General features: G+C 42.4%; 1 protein-coding gene across 2 annotated transcripts in view; it reads left to right on the top strand.

Moving 5' to 3' along the window:
- Positions 1-20,601, top strand: part of SLC2A13 (solute carrier family 2 member 13) — a 390,525-nt gene that overhangs the window by 63,490 nt on the left and 306,434 nt on the right. The window contains exon 1 of one of the 2 annotated variants that reach the window (XM_074942448.1): positions 7,035-7,733. The exons of the other annotated variant lie outside the window; for it this stretch is intronic. Coding sequence (XP_074798549.1) covers positions 7,184-7,733 — 550 coding nt within the window. The 5' untranslated portion in view covers positions 7,035-7,183. Of the gene's footprint in view, positions 1-7,034; positions 7,734-20,601 lie in introns of those variants that run through there. 2 annotated transcript variants of the gene reach the window in all.

Below are 20,601 nucleotides of genomic sequence, written 5' to 3'. Positions count from 1 at the left end.
GGCACAGTTGGCAACGGGCTTAGTTGCAAGGATAGGTTCTTGGGTTAGCGGTTCTGTTGTGTGGTGTGTGGTTGCTGGTGAGTATTTGCTTCAGGTTGGGGGACTGTCTGTAGGCAAGGACTGGCCTGTCTCCCAAGATTTGTGAGAGTGATGGGTCGTCCTTCAGGATAGGTTGTAGATCCTTGATGATGTTTTGGAGAGGTTTTAATTGGGGGCTGAAGGTGATGGCTAGTGGCGTTCTGTTAAGTTGTAAAGTTCTTCCCCTCTTGAAAGGGAAGAAAGGAGAATCCAGAGCACTAATATTTGTCATTGAGCAAAGATAAGCATAAAATAAAGCAAGTATGGTCCAAATTACTGTACTACCCATATCAAAACTAAAATACATTTATCTTTGGCTGGTATCTTAATTCAAGTCCTATTTGCTGATCAGGTGCTTACAGTGAAAGCCCAAGAAAAAGCAGATAGACTATGGTTGAGATTTTCAAAGCTGAAGATCAAGACACACAATACCTGTTTACATGAATAAATGTTGTGTGTACGTCTTAATCCTCAGCTGACCTTCAAAATCTCAACAAATACGTTTCTATTTTTTGATCCAGTTTTTAGAATGCAAATCATTCTGTAATGTTAAACTAGATATGATCTCCAAATATCATGCTTACAAATCATACAAACTTTTATATTGCGTATCTGTATTTATAAGGCACCTATTACTGTGAAATCTAGACACAAACAAAGATTATATAAGACAGTGGGAATCTGCCTGAAAAAGATGGTCAAATCCTCTGTGCTTCTATTTTGGATTCTGTTAATGAGGTTGTCCTAGCTTTGGTTCTTTAGGGAATACTTTGAAGAGTGGAATATTGCAGCATGATCTGAAGATGACGGGACTATTTCAGCTCTCCTTTAGCAGGGTGTAACAGAGCCTTGGGCTAGTTACGGAAAAAATTCTTCCACTGGCTCTCTTGGGTATATGCCTGGACTCTGTTAATCATAATGTACAGAACAACTGCAGCTTCTGGAGTGGATGCTAGAAGCAGAGGTGGTCTTTGTGATAGCGAGCTGCTGTGGTCAGAGTAATTGTACTGTAGTTTACTTTATGTGGCCAAGAAGTTGGTTTGATTATGGTTTTGCTTGTTTCTTTAATGCACTGTTTCCTGCACTTTAGATTTGGGGCCTATATATGAGAGTACTAGGTACTGAATCTGTAACACTAGATTAAGTTAGCAAGTCAAGAGATTGACCTAACCCTGGAATAGTCATGTTCTCCTGACTGATGACATTTTGGAATTCCAAGCCATTCTATCACTGGAGAGCTCCTGGATGTGAAGAGGACTGTTTTGGCTCAGGACATGTCTCATAGCTGAGTAAAGCTTCAAACCCTGATCCTGCAATGTGAGCTGTGAGATTGGATCCTTGTTCCATGTTTGAGTGGGGCCCAATTGGCTCTGCATAGGAACAAGATGCTGCCTGTACAAATCAAACTGTATGATCCATACGGTAGTTAACAACTAAATGTTGTTAATTGTTATATAGGTCTGATACTTGTCTGATCCAGGTCTCACCTTCCAGGTATGTAATTAATTAGCATGGGAGAGATTATATACATTTACAAGTCTAATACAACCCCAATCACTAATTGGGTGAACTAAATACATAATTAGTTGCTACCTTTTTTAAAAAAAAGCCACTGCACACTATTGCATCTACCCATTAACACCCAGACCTTAGAGCGTACCTAGCCAATTAGCAAAATCCTTCATCTGCTGTCTGGACTCATTACCAACCCAACATACACTGAAGTAAATGGAAAAACTTACACTAATTTCAAAGGGTGCTAGATCAGACCCATGAGAGTAGCTTGAATGCTAGTGAAGTCAAACTGGGGTTCTTGTGTTCTAGAAGCAGCATCTTTGCCACATAAACTGAAAAAAACCCTTCCTTTGATATTGCACTAGCAGGGGCTCTGCTAAACTTCTCAGGTGAAAGTCACTCATTTATATTTCTTAAATCTAACATTTTAACCACCAGGAGGCATAGTTTTCCTACCAATTCCACTGAGTATTGCTGCTTCTGTAATCTCTTCTGTGAAGTGAAATCCTCAAATTTTTTTGATTGGTGAAAAACCCAGTTAAAAACAGCTAAAAACTGAATTAAAGACTGGTCAATATTTTATAATCTAGTTTCACCTCAAACTCCAGAAAAAAATTCCAAAATTGATTCTATATAAGATTTTACAATACCTGATCTACAACTGATATTTCTGTATTGCCACTTAGCATAATCAAATCTTTTAACCCTTAAAACATTAAAAAGTTACATGATTTCACAATTTGAATGGATTTTTTTAAAAAAGAGATTATTAAATGTCTTATCAAAAAAGTTACTTAATTTTATGAGGGTTTTAAAACATTTATGAGGTTTTTATCATTCAAATTGTCACCCTACTAAATCATATAAGATCAACTGAAAGGTTTTAATAAAAAGAGGATATTTTTGATGAGATTACAAGTTTGGTTGATAATGCTAAAAGTGTTGACTTAATATACTTAGATTTTTGTAAGGTGTTTGACTTGGTAGTGCATGACATTTTTATTAAAAAAACTAGAACAAGATAAAATAAAATATAAATATGGCACATATAAAATGGTTTAAAAATTGGCCAATTGACAGGTCTCAAAATGTAACTGTAACTGGGGAATCCTCATCAAACAGCCACGTTTTCAGTGGGGTCCTACAAGGATTAGTTCTTCACTCTGTTATTTAACATTTTCATCAATGACTTGGCAGAAATCAAAATAATCACTGATAGTTTGTAGATGGCACAAAAATTGGGAGCATGGTAAATAATGAGCACAGGTCACAGTGATTCAGAGTGATCTGGACTGCTTAGCAAACTTGTTGAAAGCAAACAATGTGTTTTTAATACAGCTAAATGTAAAAGTATAGATCTAGGAACAAAGAACTAGAAACTAGGCCACACTTACACAGTGAGAACCTCTATCTTGGGAAGCAGTGACTCTGAAAAATATTTGTGGTATCATAGTGGATAATCAGGTAAACATGAGCTCCCAGTGTGACGCTGTGGCCAAAAGTGCTAATGTGATCCTGGGAGGCATAAACAGGGGAATCTCAAGTAGGAGTAGAGAGGTTATTTTACCTTTCTATTTGGCACTGGTACAACCACTTCTGGAATACTGTGTCCAGTTCTGGTGCCCGCGATTCAAGAAGGATAGTGATAAATTGGAGAGGGTTCAGAGAAGAGCCATGAGAATGATTAGAGGATTAGAAAACCTGATTTACAGTGACAGACTCAAGGAGTTAAATCTATTTAGTTTACCAAAGACCAGATTAAGGGGTGACTTGATTACAGTGTCCTCATCTCATCAGCCACACTATCAGAGGCTCGTTCACCAGCACATCTACCAATGTGATATATGCCATCATGTGCCAGCAATGCCCCTCTGCCATGTACATTGGTCAAACTGGACAGTCTCTACATAAAAGAATAAATGGACACAAATCGGATGTCAAGAATTATAACATTCGAAAACCAGTTGGAGAACACTTCAATTTCTTTGGTCACTCGATTACAGACCTAAAAGTTGCAATTCTTCAACAAAAAAACTTCAAAAACAGACTCCAGCGAGAGACTGCTGAATTGGAATTAACTTGCAAACTGGATACAATTAACTTAGGCTTGAATAGAGACTGGGAGTGGATGTGTCATTACACAAAGTAAAACTATTTCCCCATGTTTATTCCCCACCCCCCACCGTTCCTCAGAAGTTCTTGTCAACTGCTGGCAATGGCCCACCTTGATTATCACTACAAAAGCTGTCACCCCCCTCCCCCCCCCCGCTCTCCTGCTGGTAATAGCTCACTTTAAGTGATCACTCTCCTTACAGTGTGTATGGTAACACCCATTGTTTCATGTTCTCTATGTATATAAATCTCCCCACTGTATTTTCCACTGAATGCATCCGATGAAGTGAGCTGTAGCTCACGAAAGCTTATGCTCAAATAAATGTTAGTCTCTAAGGTGCCACAAGTACTCCTTTTCTTTTTGCGAATAGAGACTAACACAGCTGCTACTCTGAAAAGTATCTATGTGGCGATCAAATATTTAATAATGGGCTCTTCAATCTAGCACAGAAAAGTGTAACATGATCCAGTGGCTGGAAGCTGAAGCAAGACAAATTCAGATTGGAAATAAAGTGCAAATTTTTAAATGGGGACAGCAATTACACACTGAAACAATTTAGCAAGGGTCATGGTGGATTCTCCATCACCCACAATTTTAAAATCAAGATGGGATGTTTTTCTAGAGGACATGCTCTAAAAATTATTTTGGGGAAGTTCTATGGCCTGTGTTATACAGGAGGTCAGACTAGATGATCACAATGGTCCCTTCTGGCCATGGAATCTATGAAGCTATGAAAAAGAAACACTCACCTGCAATATCTGTGGATGCAAACCAGAAATTTTTTTTTACCTTACATGCTGTCTGCACTTGGCCAGATAAGACAAAACATCACATGAAGACAGTTCCTGCCCTGGAAGAGCTTATATACAAAATACCTGATCTGCAAACAAGTAACTCTACACATGCAAATAGCGGCACTGCTCCTGTGACAAAAATAATTTTCAGAGTGTTTGCAGGATCAATCCCTAAAAGACAGTGGGCTAGACTGAAAAATGCATTTAGGTACCTAACTGTCCCTTAAGATGCCTAACTCCAAATTTAGATCCTTAAAACCCTTGCTCAGCTGCCACTTAATCCTGTAGGTGGCTATGTTTCTGCTAGTAAAGGCTCCCGCATGCTCAAGTTTTTGCTGGTGGACACACGCACAGACTGAAGCCTAAATCCTGATGCCACCAAGTTGCGGTGTTTAAGCCCCGGGGGATCCTTCGGGTCCGGGGTAGTCAATAGGCCAAATCCGGACCACCAGACATGTTTGAATGGACCACGAAATCTTTTTATGTACTTATCATTATTATTATTTTTTCTGGAGTCAGGACCTTGACTATACCAAGACAAAAAAATAATTGATTATCCCTGCTTTCGGTGTTCCTCTGCCTATCTCACCTGGGGGGGCCCTACCTGGCAGGCATTCTCAGAGATAACCTTAGAGCCCACCTATCAGATCAGGCCTTGCACAGAATACAATGAGGAGGTTAGAAAAAGAGAGTGAGTGAGTTAGCCTCCTGGTTAGTAAACTCATGAGGAAGACCTACGTTCCTGGCCCTGCTCCAATGAATATATAAATATTTTATTCAAAGTGGAACTGGTTCAACAGGAGAGAGAGACCCACCCTAGAATACCTCTCAGTCACTAGGTCACTCAGTTAGGAGCAGACCTACCTCCACTTGCCTGCTCTGATTTAGGCAGAGGGCAGATCTGAACCTAGCTCTTGCATATCCTGAGTGAGTGCTGTAATCACTGGGCTATTTGGCATAAGAGGGATGCTCACCACCACCTCCATATGAATCCCAACAGGGGCATCATTTCAGAAAATTTCAGGAAGTGGGGGAAGTTGCATCAGCATCCCTGTTAGTGAGCCAGTCTCATCCTGGAAAGGTTGATGAGGTGATGGGTCAGTCCTATCCCAAAAAGTAAAGGGATGGTGGGAGATTTCTCACCTTCAGCCGACCTAGGGAGGGATTGGGGGCTGGCTTGCTCAGCCCAGACTATAGCGGAGGCTTCCTGTCCTACTTGTGGGGAGAGGGGGTGGGGATGCCCACAACATTGTGACTAGGAGCCCTGTCCCCCACTTGTCCCACAGCAGCACCTGAAAGCTGAGACACCACAGCAGTGGCTGGCAAGGAGCTATGAAAAACCAGGAGTGGAGGGGGGGCAATTACCCTTTCTGCCCCATAGCCAGTTATGCCCTGAATCCCAAGCAGAGACAGGTGCCTAACTTCCTTTGAAAAAGGTGGGGCTCTTCGTGGAATTTCCTAAGGACTAGCTTAGGCCACTCTCCACTCAGTATCTGGCTTCTGTCAATCCCATTCTTAGGTGCCTAATTTTCCTCATTTGTTGTATAGGGAGAGTGAGTGTTTAACTCTGGGCTGAGGATTCCCCAGGGCAGCAGGGTGCCTAAAGTTGGGTGTTGCATTGCAGTGCAGAGCCTTAGTCCCTGCTGAAAGATCTAGCCCCAGCAGGAGACTGCATAGAGGAAGAAGGGATACTGGTTAGGAGAGAAAGGCAGACAGATATTCGATACCCAGTCCTTGTATGTACCTGTACTGTGAATAACGTCTGTTGTTTGCATTGCACTATATATTTTTATTTATTTCTTTTTTTGTTTGCAGCTGAGAAACTGAAATAGACTAAGGGTGGCAGTGACCCTGCCTGGGGTTTTTTCCACTGCCGCCCACTACCAGCCTCCCTCATAAACTCGGATTGACTCAGGTTTTCTCTGTGACTCTTGCTGTCTCTTGGTACTGTTAGCAGCAGGAGTCTTCTTACCGCCTTCTCTTCCTCCTCCCTGCCCTGCCCTGCTCTGTTTTGTTCTGCTAAGTCCCAGGGTCAGGAGCGGTCCGTGCAGCCGACGCAGTCCCAGCGCCGGCTGCAGGGTGTCCGGGGCGCAGAGGAGCTTGCTAGGCTCTTAGCTGCACGCACTGCCGTGGGCTTTGTTCTCCCTCTTCCCGGAGAGAGCAGCGCGGCCTGCTCCGGGGCGACCCCAGGGCACGTGGCTGGCCGGCTCCCCGGGCCCGGCTCACGTGAGGGACCTTTAACATTAGCCTGGGCCCCGGCTGCGGCCCCTGTTTACATTTCCCGCCCCTTTCCCTTCTCGATCAGGTTCGGGCATCAGGTCAGGGCGGGCGGGGGGCTTCGCTGTGGCTCCCGCGCATGCTCCGAGCTCCCGCGCATGCTCAGTAAGAGCCAAGCGGGCCATCCCTTGACGAGCAGGCCAGGCGGCCCCGCCCCCCGTGCCGGCTCCGCCCCGCCCGGCCAGCTGGGCTCGAGTCCCCTCCCCGCCCGCCCGAGCCTCCCTCTAGCTCAAACTCCGCCTGAGCTCCGGGAGCGGCGGCCGCGGCTGGTAACTTTCCCCCAAGTGCGGGCGGGCGCAGGACTTATGCACCCCGGCTGATCGCGGCCCCGGCAGGGCGGCAGCAGCAGCTCCGAGCCCGCCCCCTCGCCCGGCGGGGGGCGCTGAGCGGCGGCGGCGGTTGCCCCATGTCCCGCAAGGCCAGTGAGAATGTGGAGTACACGCTGCGGAGCCTGAGCAACCTGATGGGCGAGAAGCGCCGGAGGCAGCCGGACGCCTCGGCCGGCTCCAGCGCGGCGGCGGCCGGGGAGCGCAGCCTGATCGCCGCCGAGTCCTGCTCCAGCATCAACAGCCAGGCGTCCGGCGGGGAGCTGGAGCGGGCGGCCCGGCGGCAGTTCCAGCAGGATGAGAGCCCGGGCTTCGTCTACGTGGTGTCGGTGTTCTCCGCCCTGGGGGGCTTCCTCTTCGGCTATGACACCGGCGTGGTGTCCGGGGCCCTGCTGCTCCTCAAGCGGGAGCTCAACCTGGGCGCCCTCTGGCAGGAGCTGCTGGTCTCCAGCACGGTGGGCGCCGCCGCCCTCTCGGCGCTGGCCGGCGGGGTGCTCAACGGGCTGTGGGGCCGCAGACCTTGCATCCTCCTGTCTAGCTGCTGCTTCATCGCGGGCGCCGCCCTGCTGGCCGCTGCCCAGGACAAGGAGACCCTGCTGGGGGGGCGCATCGTGGTGGGGCTGGGCATCGGTGAGTCCTGCGCCCCTCGATCCGCGCCGCTTCCTCTTCTCTCCCTGGCCGGCTCCCTTCCCTCCCTCTGCTTCTCTGCCCCGGTTCCCCCACCCCCTCCTGCGCCGCGGCGTGTCCCTTTCAGTGACGCGTGGCTTTGTTTCAGTAACTCGTCAAGTATGAGCTGAGCGCTGACAGTCGCTGGCGAGTCCACAGGCAAGCCCGGGAAGCGCTGGGGATGAGGGTGTTTTGGGTCTGCCCACCGCACCCGTCTCCCTCCCGGGAAATGCCGCTCCCGGATAGAGTGACAGGAGTTGAGGTTACATGGGTGGGGCCAGCACTGTTCCTCTAAAGCAGGGGACACTCCCTGCGTGGCCCGTATACTCCCCTCCGCTTGGGGCATCTGGCTCTCAAAAGTGGGCGCCCCCTCCCCTAGGGATGACCTGGTTATTGTGTAGCTTGAAAGTGAGAGTCTTTGTTTCCCCTGTGTGCTGTGGAGGAATGACGGGGTTGGCAGTGGGAAGGTACTCAAAAAGAAAAGGAGTACTTGTGGCACCTTAGAGACTAACCAATTTATTTGAGCATAAGATTTTGTGAGCTACAGCTCACTTCTCATCCTCACTGCATTTTCCACTTTTATGCATCCGATGAAGTGAGCTGTAGCTGACGAAAGCTTATGCTCAAATAAATTGGTTAGTCTCTAAGGTGCCCCAAGTACTCCTTTTTGTGAATACAGACTAACACGGCTGCTACTCTGGAAGGTACTTAGTGCTCTTCGGTTTTATTTATTGTTTTGTCCTGGGCTTATCACTGTAGTATCTGAGTGCCTTCCAGGAGCACATTAAGCAGCGTGCTACATAGCTGACCTGTGTGGTTAGTTCTCTGATTTTCTTCTCCAAAGGGAGAAGTGCTGGCAGTGGAGTAGCTGGTTCTGTTAGTTTTTTTTTTCTTTTTTTCTTTAAATGTAAGTATACCTGTTGATATGTGTGTGTTAGAGAAGGCGAAGTCAAAGTATGGGTATTTCACTTAGCAGAAAGTGGTAAGGCTTGTGATGGAATGCCAACTGGAGCTCTGCAGTGGACTCATATAGCATTGGGCAGGTTGTTTCACCTGTCTGCCTCCATTTCCCCATCTGTAAAATGGGAATAATACTACCTCCTCGAGTTGGTTGTTAGGATTAATGTCTGCATATGGCTTTGAACCTGAAAAGTGCTATATCAGTATTAAGTACTTGATTAGTGTGAGGATAAATATCTGTCCCACCACTCTATTCAGGCTCAGTACCTTGGTCTGTGTATTTGGCCAGTTTTCTGATTCTCCTCCATCTACAGTACATGACTATCTGCATGGGTGCTCTCATTTGTTAGAGAACCATTTTCAAAGTGGAGTGTGGAATGTTGCTTTGTATGAAATTGCCTCTACAGATACTTACTTCTGGAGTCATGTGCCATGCCATAAAAAGCATTAAAGCAGTTAGCTGTGGGAGGAAATGAGCTGTGATGCGTGGGTGGAGTGGCACCTGGATATTTTATGAATAGGTTTTTAATAATTCCAAAATTTGTACAGAAGGAGAGATTCTCTCCACAGATCCCTATTCTTAGTATTTACTTACCAGTAAGTAGAAAAGGAGGACTTGTGGCACCTTAGGGACTAACAAGTCCTCCTTTTCTTTTTGCGGATACAGACTAACACGGCTGCTACTCTGAAACTTACCGGTAAGTGTAGTTCTCAACTTACTCAAAATATTGATTAGAATACAACTGTGTGGAGACGGAAAGCAAGTTTAGCAGCAAGTAGTAGCTACCCAAACCACAAAAGAACATATCCTTAGGCCAGGTCTACTCTAAAAAGTTAAGTTGACCCAGTTACATTGCTCATGAGCCACATAGTTAAGTCAATCGAACTTGATGTCTAGACAGCACTCGAAAAATTCTTCTGTTTACCTAACTACAGCCTCTCAGGTAGGTTGATTAACTACAGTGATGGGAGAACCGCTGTTGTTGCTGTAATGCGTGGCTATATTTGTTTAAGCTTAGACATAACCTTAGACTGTTCGTGTTGGAGCACCCCACAACCATTTTATACTAGTGCCAGTCTCAGGCAAATATTTTAAGCAACATAAGAGCTGATCTTTTGACATTTACCAGATACCTGTCAACTAGAGGTAGATGTGAGAGATGATGAATGTGTCCGAGTGGGATCTTCAAGTGATGTCCTGAGCAACAGAGAGAGGGCCCAGAAACAGCAGCCTCTCCTATTTGTGGACATCATCTTTCCCATTGGCCTCTAGTTGGTATGGGATTGTATTCTGTCATTCCAGCCCACCTAAGAAGGGAAGAGTGCTCTCCCTTCTGGCTCATGCAGTGGAATGCAGGAGAAGGAGTTCTATGCTATTCCCTTCTCCAACTTCCAGGTGGCTTTTTTGAGGGTCCTTCTCTGTGAATATCTCCCTTGTCAAATCTAGAGGCAAAGAAAGTGATCAAAAGTAGAGAATATAAAAAAATAGATTCTGGATTAATACACTTAAAGAATGTCAAGGTATCTAACCTCATAACAAATGTCCCCTCTGTGGTTCTCTGCTCTGTTGAATACATACTGAAGGTATAACTATGAAAATACACTAATAAGCTAGTAGAAGTTCTTTGATTCAGCTAGACAGCATTTGTTTTAGAAGCCAAAGAATCAGGATTTAGATTCCATTTGTGCTGCCTTGAGCAATATGAATTGCTGTTTTGTTTGTTTCGGTGTGTGATTCTTGATACACATCTGTATGGACTGTAAATACAGTTAATTCTGCGTATTTTTTCCCCCAAGTTTACCTGATATGCTTAAAATGTGAGCAATACTTACTCCATTTTAATCTTGATGTGGGGGGAGGGTCTGCTACATGGCAAATGAGTCCTAAATAACACTGTGTCTCTAATATTCTGGGACCCACATAGTTACAACAGCGCTGCACTCAACACACGTCACTCTTCAGTTGCCCCACCTCCTCCCCAGACTTAAAGCTTTTATCGCCACCAACCTTCATCTAAGGAAGATTGGATAGGATCTTTGGAGCCCTTCAATATGGCTCTTTTGGTTTTTTGGGAGATCATTCCTCCTTCTCTCTGTTGCACGTTCAGCCATTCTTCTGCAGAAGAACCCAGTTTGAGACTGAGTGCTATTTCTCAGCCATTGAATGAGCCCATTTTTTGAGAATTCTGTAAGTTGTTACAAACATACTTGCTGTGATACAATTCAGTTTTTTTAAAGAAAAAAGTTAAACCAAGTCATAATGAAAAAAGATTGAGATAAAACTAGCTCCTTCGTTTTGTTTGTGCTGCACTTCTAGTCAATGTTTTCCAATTAAATTTACTACAGTGATAATGTACAAAACAATCAGAATATATACTGTATACCCAGGATTGGAAGCTTTTGATGCACCGTTAATACCCAAAAATATTAGGGTTGGGAACGATTTTTTTTAATTCTAGACCCTCATACTTTGTGTACTTATTTCTGTATTGTCTACAGTGTCATATGGCTACATACAATATATGTTTTTTGCCCTATATATTATATCAAGTACAGTAAGGAAAATTGCATCATTACCATAAATACTTCATTTATAATGTTCTGGCAGTAATTGGGGTTTATGAACAATTTGAAGATGATTAGATCTAATTTGTGCTATTTACCTTTTGCATCTGAAAAGTTAAACTTTATTTTTGTTCCAGCTTAGGGCCTCAATGTAGTCCATGTCAAAAGATGTTTGCCATTCATTTACTTCAATTAATAACCGTGTCAACGAGACACTCTTTTTGACACTGAAATTAATGCTCAGGATTGTGAAGGACTGTCTCAAATCAGTGCTTGTACCATGGCTTCTGGTTTTGACGGGCATTGCATCAGTCAACATCGGACGAGATGTTGCTGTGGTCTTGGAGTACAGCAAGATCCTGATTGCACCGGACCTGCCAATACAGCAACACCTTAATCTACTGCCGCTCTCTGGACTCAAATCCAAGAAGCCTTTCTGGATACATGTGTGAACACTACAGGCCAATGGAAAGGACACGAGCACTTGCTGGTTCAAATCATGGGCCACTTTTGACATCCCAAACAAAGACCTGATTCAAGATCCAACAAAGAGGTCCCGGGATTCTGCTGTTCCCATACTCAGTGGACTGCACTTGAAGTTTGGACAATGCACGGAAGGTGTGGACATCTCTTCCACAAATGGAAAAATCAAAGAATCAAGAAATTGTGAGGTACAAGCCATGCGACACATCATGAACAGCTGCTGTCCAATTCATGCTTACAGTGGTAGCACCAGGGGGATCCATTTAGCTACCCAGAAGCTTTAGAATGGCTTTTGAATCTCAAAATGCAATTATCATGCCAGCCCCTTGTTTTTCAAATGCCATAGGAAAGAAGATTTACTTCAATGGGACTAGGACGGACTGGTCCTTCGATTTGTTTTCTTTTTGCATTTCTAGATTTATAAAGGCCTGATTCTGTGCTCTCTTGCAAAGGTGTTAGTTATGCTGGTGTCAAACCAGAGTAGTAATAGATTTTTGGCTCCATATTTTTGAATGCAGTATGGCTTTGTGGGTTGAAGTACAAACTGAAAATCAGGAGGTCAGGGTTTTATTTGTGACAGTCACAGACCTGTGTCACCTTGAGTAAGTGACTTTACCTCTCTATACTTCCCCTTTCCCATCTGTACAGCAGAGATACTGCTTGTCTTGCAGGGGCTTTGTAAAGTAAATGTGCTGAGATTCTTGGATGGGAAGCACTGCAGAAACTGAATAAAATTGTTGACCTCTTTCAAATGTGGCGGTTCTTTATACATGTGGTGATATTTTCATATTGCTTGTTTTTTTTTTTTTTTTTTTTTGTTTGGTTTTTTTTTTTAGAAAATGAGTAGTCAGTCATTCATTCATAACAATCTGAGCAAAAAAGTTATTACTGGAATATGTAATGATCCCAACAGAATTTGAACAACCCACAACCTTCTGTATAAAAGTAATGATGCTCTTATCCAGCAAGCTCTACATAGTGTGTTTTTTTTTTTTTTTGTTAATTTTAGAGTTTTAAATTAGCCACCAGAGGGAGCTTGGATAACCTCATGAAGGCAACAGAAATTTGGAGAACGCAAAATGTAGAAATTTTAGTCACTATTTCTGTCAGTTCAACCAAACTGGAATCCTGGTATTACATATGAAAAGAAAAGGACAGCAGATGAATAACAAATTCCTCTTTTTCCCATGTATTTTTGCATAAGAAGTGTGCCCGTTAAAAAGATTTTTGTAATTCTATTCAAATGTGGTGGTTGTTGGTAAACATAAGTGTAACAGAGCTGGGTGTGTTATACAATTCATTCCTGTATGGAAGGCAATAGCAAGGCAGAAAAACACTATATATCCTGCTAATCTTGTGACGTTTAAACCTAGCCTAACTTCATCTGTATGCAGTTTTTATATTCTGGTGGTTATCTAAGATGCAAGTCTCTCTTTAGCATTGTCTATATCCCCATTGCTTTTCAAAAATGAAACAGCAGGCTAGGAAAGAATGATCTTGCGTTTGAATTAGGATTGCACTGTTACAGGTGAATGACAACATTTTGGATCCCAAATGTTATCTGCCTGTATATGAAAAAAAAAAAAAGGTAATAATCAGGACTTTGTATGCAAATTGAACTTTCTTCTTTCTGCTTCCACCCCTGTACCATTGCAAACTAAGGACTGGACCCTACCCTCAGCTACTTAGTAGAGTGTATTTAGTAAAATGAGTTAATGTACATGTGCAATAGCTGTGGTGTGGTCTGAAACATGTAGTGAAGTTCACTAACTCAGCTCATTCAGTCCTAGTGCAACAGTGAGGCCTCCATGTATTAAAACAGCCATTTTTTTAGGTTAGTATTAAAGTTCTTAGAAAACTTGATCTTCATAAATATTGAAAAAGAAAATCTATAAACAAGGAGTATCTTTCAGTTTGTTTGCTTCTGTCGCCACACTGTTTTTTTTTTTTAAACCAGAAAGAATAAGTGTCCACAGTGAAGCTTTCCCTTCTCGCCAGTGACTTGCATTAGGAGACATTTCTGGGAAAAAGAAACTTACTGTCCAAGGATTAGCTGAATAGCCTTTATGTTGTGTTAGCTCCTAAAGTATACATAGTCCTTATTCTTGAGATTACAATCTGAAAAAAAACTGAAGGGTGGAGAGGAAAGGGAGACTGCATGCAAAGTGAACGGGTTCATGAATTGTCCATGTTTTGTTAATTCCATGGATTCGTAATTATATATTCATATTATAACAGTTTTAGATGGGTTGGGGCAGGGGTTGAGGTGGTAGAGATGAAGGGGTTGTTAGAGTAAAAGTGAGTAGAAGAAGAGGGGAAACTGAGAAATTAAGTGGGGGAAAAAATGAGGTGCCTGGAAGGTCCTGACTTGACTTCTTGTTTCTTTGTTTTCCTTTGTACATTTCCTTTGTTGGTTTACTGTAATCGGTAGCTCCCCAGGATCAGGGAAGGGAGAAACTATTGTTACTACTTTTGATGTGAGCAGTAGGCCACATTTGGGGTGTTGGGGTTTGTTCCAGTTAGGAGAAATTGGCAAGTCAGGTATCTTGTTTATTTACAAAGTACTCCTGCTGGTATTCTGCACCACTACATGGTGCAGAATTTGCATGGAATTAATGTTCCCCATAGAATTTTATTTTTCCCCGCAGAATTTGTGATTCTTTTCCCCCCCAGCACTCCCGTCTGCTGTCAGTCCCAGCTGCCCAGGGCTGACAGCAGGAGTGTCATTGTATTGTGGTGTTTTGACAAAATATGCAGAATTTTAAAATATTGTGCACAGAATTTTTTTATTTGGATGCTTCTGGGGGAATTCTGCAACAAAGAATGTACATGAAGACCTGTATCCTAGAATACAATAGGGGACAGTTTCTTTGCTCGGTGTTAGAAGCCTGTCTTTCAAACCAGCGCTCTGCACCTAAAAGTGTTTTTTTCCCTCTTAGCTGTGTTTCAGGGCCATGTTACCACCACTTATGTTACTGTCTGCTTGGCAGTCTTTCTTCTTCTCTCTGACTCTGTCCTGTGTCTCTCACTCATACGCTTACCCAAACAACACCAGCTGAGCCCCTGCCCAAATAGCTCAAATTCCTGAGGGTATACTCTGCAATTAAAAACCGGTGGCTGGCCCATGCTGGCTGACTCATGCTAAGGGGCTGTTTAATTGCAGAGTAGATGTTCTGGGGATTGGGCTGAAGACAAGGCTCTAGGACCCTGTGAGTTGGAAGGTCCCAGAGGTCAAGCTGTAGTCCAACCCCAAATGTCTACATCCCAATTGAACTGGCCTACAGCCTGAGCCCCATGAGCCCAAGTCAGCTGTCACAGGCTATCTGCGGGTATCTACTTACTGTGTAGACATACCCTGAAGGTCTTGGATGTGTCTTTTTGTTTTGGCTGGAGACATGCTTCTGTGTTTTGTGATGAAGTCCACTTAACTGTCTCAAATGCCTGATTTACAATGGCTTCTTTACACTTAAAAATGTAAGGTGGTAGTCATGCCCCATGCCTAACAACAAGATTTAACCTATGCCATAGCACTATACTGCTGAAGTTGCTCCTGGCTGTGTCAACCCGCCTAAAGCTCACAAAAGGTGGGTCTTTATCACCGTTTGAAAAGTTAGGGAAAGTAGGTATGTCAAGAGCAACTTGCCACATGTAGTAGTGATGACAGAACCTCTGTCATCTCTCATTTCCTGAACAGTGCATCAGCAGGCTGTGTGCCTACACTCCATCGGCTGGTCTGCCTTCTGTTCTCCCCTTCCCTCTGCTTTCTCCTTTTCTGCCAGTTTGAAGCAAACCCTTCCTGTGACACCAGCACTCAAAATGCTTACAAAATGTAGGAAATGTTTGTAATAGATTAGATAATTTAGACTTATGTTAACTAACACACATGCCACGAACACCATATTTCTGCTAGCATCCTTCTTCTGGATCACCATCCTGTCTTGTAACCTCAATAAAGCTAATCAATCTACTGGAGGAGGCAAGGGTTAGGATTAAAAAGGGTTGGGCATCAGAGATTGGGGTATAATTGGTGGAGGGTCTCCTGAGGGAGATACTGCGTCCTCTTGACAGGAATGGTCAGCACCAAATATAATCTTGACATTAATGTTTGACCAAAGTATTGTCAATATTTAATACCAACCTCATTTGTACTCCACTGTTTTAAGATGTTGTTTCAAATGCCCTGGACCATTATTTATACTGAAAACACTGCAAAATCCCCACTAACAATGTGGGTTTGTCCCTCTCTAGTAGCTACACAACATCTGGAGGTTTGAGCCTGCTCCTGTGTTTTGAACTAAAGGCCTGAAGACCAGATTTTAAAAGCTATTTAGGCATTTAGATGCAGATAGGTGCATAGCATGATTTTAAATAAATACATAATTCTCCCCCCCCAAAAGGGTGTAGGCGCCTAACTCCCCTGAGCTGAAGCAGTAGAGACTAATGCTTTTAAATCTAGAGATCTGGGGTTCATTCCCCCAGAGAGGGGGTGTCATTGTGAACAGCCCTACAAGGGGCAAAGAGCTGAGCTGACAGAATGGGTTACACACTCCTCATGACCAGAGATGCTCGTGCCAAGCTATTCAGATCCTCACATTAATCTGAAGGCATTCAGTGCCTGCATCTAAAAGCATGAACTGCTAGTGCATGAGCTGAAATACCAGGTCCAAAAGCTCAAAGGAAGTATAGACTCGTAAACCACTGTCTCTGATGTAGCCCTTACAGGGTGACAAAGAGCCCCATGGTTTAGGATAGGTTACAGTTGCGTCTTCTGAAGACTCCTACCCTCATAAGAAGCAGTATATTTGTGGTGTTGCAGCATCCCAAACCTTCTGGCACTGTATTGTGGTAACTTCTGTGCTGTTTCCATAGTTTGTCATAAGTAACATTGTGTCAACATACAGGATGTTAACTTTTAGGAACCTTCACTACTAATACAAAACATAATACCACTTTGAACTCTCACTTGTGCAATTCTTTGGTCTGAGCAGTTAGGACAAGTTCAATTTCATTCCTCAGGCTGTTCTAGAGCCCTTTTATTAATAAGAGAGCTGAAGAAAATGTGACTTGGGAAAATATTTGGTGGAGCTTTTTGAAACAGTTACAACTAACCTCCTTTTATTTTTTCCTTCAAAATGCCCTAGGAAATTCATCTAGCTCATACATGAATATGCATTTGAAATTGATCTTTTAATTCAACACATAGATATTGCATAATACTTTCAAGTTGTTATCATGGAAATCTGTATGTAAACTTTACTATGCGGTGCTAGTTTCATTAAACATATTGCATACATTTTTTGTACAATGTGTAGATTAAAGTATTTCCGTTCATGTTATGAAACATATACCATAAAACATATGCGCCTCTTGGATCCACGTTAGCATGTTGTAAAAACATCAAATTTTGCGCTTCCTGACTGTAATTTTAACACTGCAACCTTAACATTATATTAGCATAATGTTTACGTTTAACTTCCTGGGAGGAGGGAGTTGCAGAGGAGAATTGTCCCTGTTTAAAATAAAAACAAACGTAATTGAAGACCAAATTGTAACTTCTTTTTTTACACGGATTGCCAGATCCATGCAGTTGTTATATATGAGCTCACTTTCAAAATCACTTTTTTCCAAAGGAGGGAGATCAGTGACATCAGTCTAGCAAGCATAAAGAAAATTATAAAAATCACCCAATGGACCTGCAGCAAAACAAACTGCTTAAATGGAAGGGTTTATAAACAGTTGTGTCAGTAAATAAATATATGATCAAGGGTATTACTGAAAGGCAACCATAATAGCAGCATGGAGCATGCACTATAACACTTTCTGGTATGGATTATTAGAATTGAATCTGTATGTAATTTTACTCCTAAAAGAGTACTAACATATATCTTACACTTATGTCTACGGGGAAGACAAAGTTCTAAAACATTTTCCTTATTAATTATTAAAAGTGGGCATGGAAATGCCTAGATTTTTTTTTTCTTTTGAGCTGTGAGAATCACTAACGTTTCCATGTTTAGATTCAGATACTTGACCTGATCTAGAAGTCCATTTTCAATAACACAGTGGTTCCGTATTCTTGTGTAAGCGAAGTGAGTGAAGTTTCAGAAATTTAGGTTTCATTAATCTTTAGGAATTACATTCAGTAGAAATGTATTGGGCCTCCAAACTGCAGAACCCTACAGCAGCTCTGAAAAGTGGGGTGTTTTTTCAGTTGGGTTTGCTTATTCTTATATAAGACAGACTGTATTTTTGCTATACGTATCAAGCGTCATGTCAAAGAGGAAAACTTGCCTGTGAATTTACAACCTTGTATACATTTTTAAAATATAATTTTACAAAACAGAATGGAAAATGCATGGTAAAGACTTCATTTTGCTTCATCTCAGTTTGTTTAACAATTCAGTTATACCCACTAAAACCAATTCACATACCACAGTTAGCAGGGGATAAGGAAATTTTAACAGTAGAGGATGCTTCCATGCATTTAAAAGTGACTAACAAGCACATGTTTCACTGATTGCACTTCAATCATTGCTTCATGGCAACAAACTAAATCCCTAAAGTAGATTAATCCTTAAGATTTCCAAGATGTGTATCACTTCCTATGGATGAGCCTGTGGTGGACCATACTTGGGCTAATTAATTCAAAAGTTTTCCCATCCTATTAAATTATGCTTCAAAGGAAGAAGATAAAGAATGGATCACAGCAAGTAGCTATTGTGACATATCCTCCTATCTAAAGGAGATAAGCTATTTCAGTGTGCCTACTGAGTCTGAAGTGAGGAAACCATTGCAGGATTATTGATTGCATGGTACAGGTATATGACTGTCCCTACAATGGTTGAGATACACATGCAGAGCAACACAATTTCTGAAAATGCTTTTGGTGCATCCTCCTAAAAACGATATGATGGTGGTTACGGTGCATTCTGAGACCACTGAGGCTCAGCTTCCGTAGCACCCATTACTTTTACTGGGAATAGGCTTTTTCACCTAGTGAAGAATTCTGAGAGAGTTGTGTTTTGCTACAATTTTACAGGATCAGATAGTATCGCTTCCATTGCCAACATACAACAGTTTCCTAAGGGATTGGATGACATGGGAGAACTGCATGGCTGCTGTGGGTCAGAAAAGGTTTCAGGAGTGGGGGGTATGTGTGCATTTTTCAGTCTCTACTTACGATGGATGATGCCTATGATTTTTGCCTTTGAACAAGCAGTGAGGCTAGTTTCAAAGTGCCCGCTCTAGCTGTTTTCAAGCAGAGATGCTAGCCCAAGTAGAGCACCAGTTTTGGACTGGAATCCAATGTATTTTTGGGGGAATGACTACCCTGTAAGAAAAACATGAAATATTCATATTAAATTAATTTTAACCATACACTTTTCTGCATGCTTTGTGATTCAGCTTACGTTATCTCCAGAAAAACTCTTAAAGTAGGTTTTTGCTCTTATGATATTACAGAAAAGACTAATTTTTAAAAAACCTGTGTGTTCTGACTTTAGAAATATCAGCAATGTCAAGCTTAATATGCCAGGATTTTTGTTGGAGAATTTGAGCTTTTAGATATCTTATGAACTCCCACCTTAACTGATTCTATAACAAGGAGATTCTTTCTCCTGTGTGTTTATAAAAATATGGTTTTAACAAAGAGCTTTAAACAACGTCTAAAAACATCATTTGTCCTTTACTTTGCTTGGCTCCTTACATATCCTAATTCATAACATCACGATTTCTCCAGTCTGCGTTGTCTGGTGTAGACGAGACCTGAATTTCTTATACAAATAAATAAAAGAAATTAAACTTTCAAGGCACTCTTTTTACAGCCTTGAGAAGCAACTTTTTTTGTTTCTTTGCAGTTCTTCTTTTAGGCAAGTGCAGAAAATCTGTCTGGATATCTTCTAAACCCTCTTTCATTTTCCTTCCTTGCCCAATAGCTTCTGATGCCTTCATGTTGCTTCCTTTGTTTACTGCTCTTGCCCAGTGGTTTGCCCGATGGGAAAACGTACCATCTTAACCAATGTCTATTTGAGGTAGAATAACAACTTGAGCTTTACCTAAAGAGTCTACTCTAACCAGTTTTGATTGCGCATGTCTCCTAATAAAGTCCTAAAGAGGAACAGTGGACTTTTCTATTTTGGATGCTGGGTGGTTCTTGTCCACCTGTTTTTTAATTTTTTGTCTTCAGTATATTCTCAATCACAAAATGAGATCTGACCTTGGATGAAAGTGTTCTTTAACTACCTAACAGACTTTACTCTGGATGGGCTGGACGCTTCTAGGGCTTTTCCTACATTGGCCAAAATAAGATCCAAATTTCATCACCATTGTAATTCCACGAGCAGAAGCTGTAGTGTTAGGGTTCAGTCATAGTTATCTAGTGTCCCCTAACTCAAACTTTAGATAAACATGGTAGTAAAAACAACCATGTCCTGACTACTTTACAGCTTCTCCTATGGCATGGACTGCTATGATCTATGGATCCCATTTTTTTTTTTTTGTCAGTGTAGACTCACAATCAGCCTGTAACAGTGCATTGAGAAAGAGTTACTCAAAATATTGGCCCATTTTAGGTATCCCTGAGAGAAAATTAGGAGTGAAAAGGACCAATTATTTATGGAGAGTAAAAAATACACATTGAGTTAGTAAATATGGATGTGAACTCTGAATTCCTGACAGCTGATGACCAACTATGCTAATGAAGACTTAAAAGATTGAGACTAGGGCGACTTCAGAAATACCTAAAGGTGGCGCAAGCCCCAAGAGTGAGGCTTAACCCAACCTGCAGAACACACAAGATGCATCATGGGACACTTGGACACACACG

Source organism: Natator depressus, chromosome 1, assembly GCF_965152275.1.
Source record: "Natator depressus isolate rNatDep1 chromosome 1, rNatDep2.hap1, whole genome shotgun sequence".
In the NCBI taxonomy this organism is placed as follows: domain Eukaryota; kingdom Metazoa; phylum Chordata; order Testudines; family Cheloniidae; genus Natator; species Natator depressus.
The sequence above is the reverse complement of the archived record's forward strand: the minus strand, read 5'-3'. Positions and strand labels throughout refer to the sequence as shown.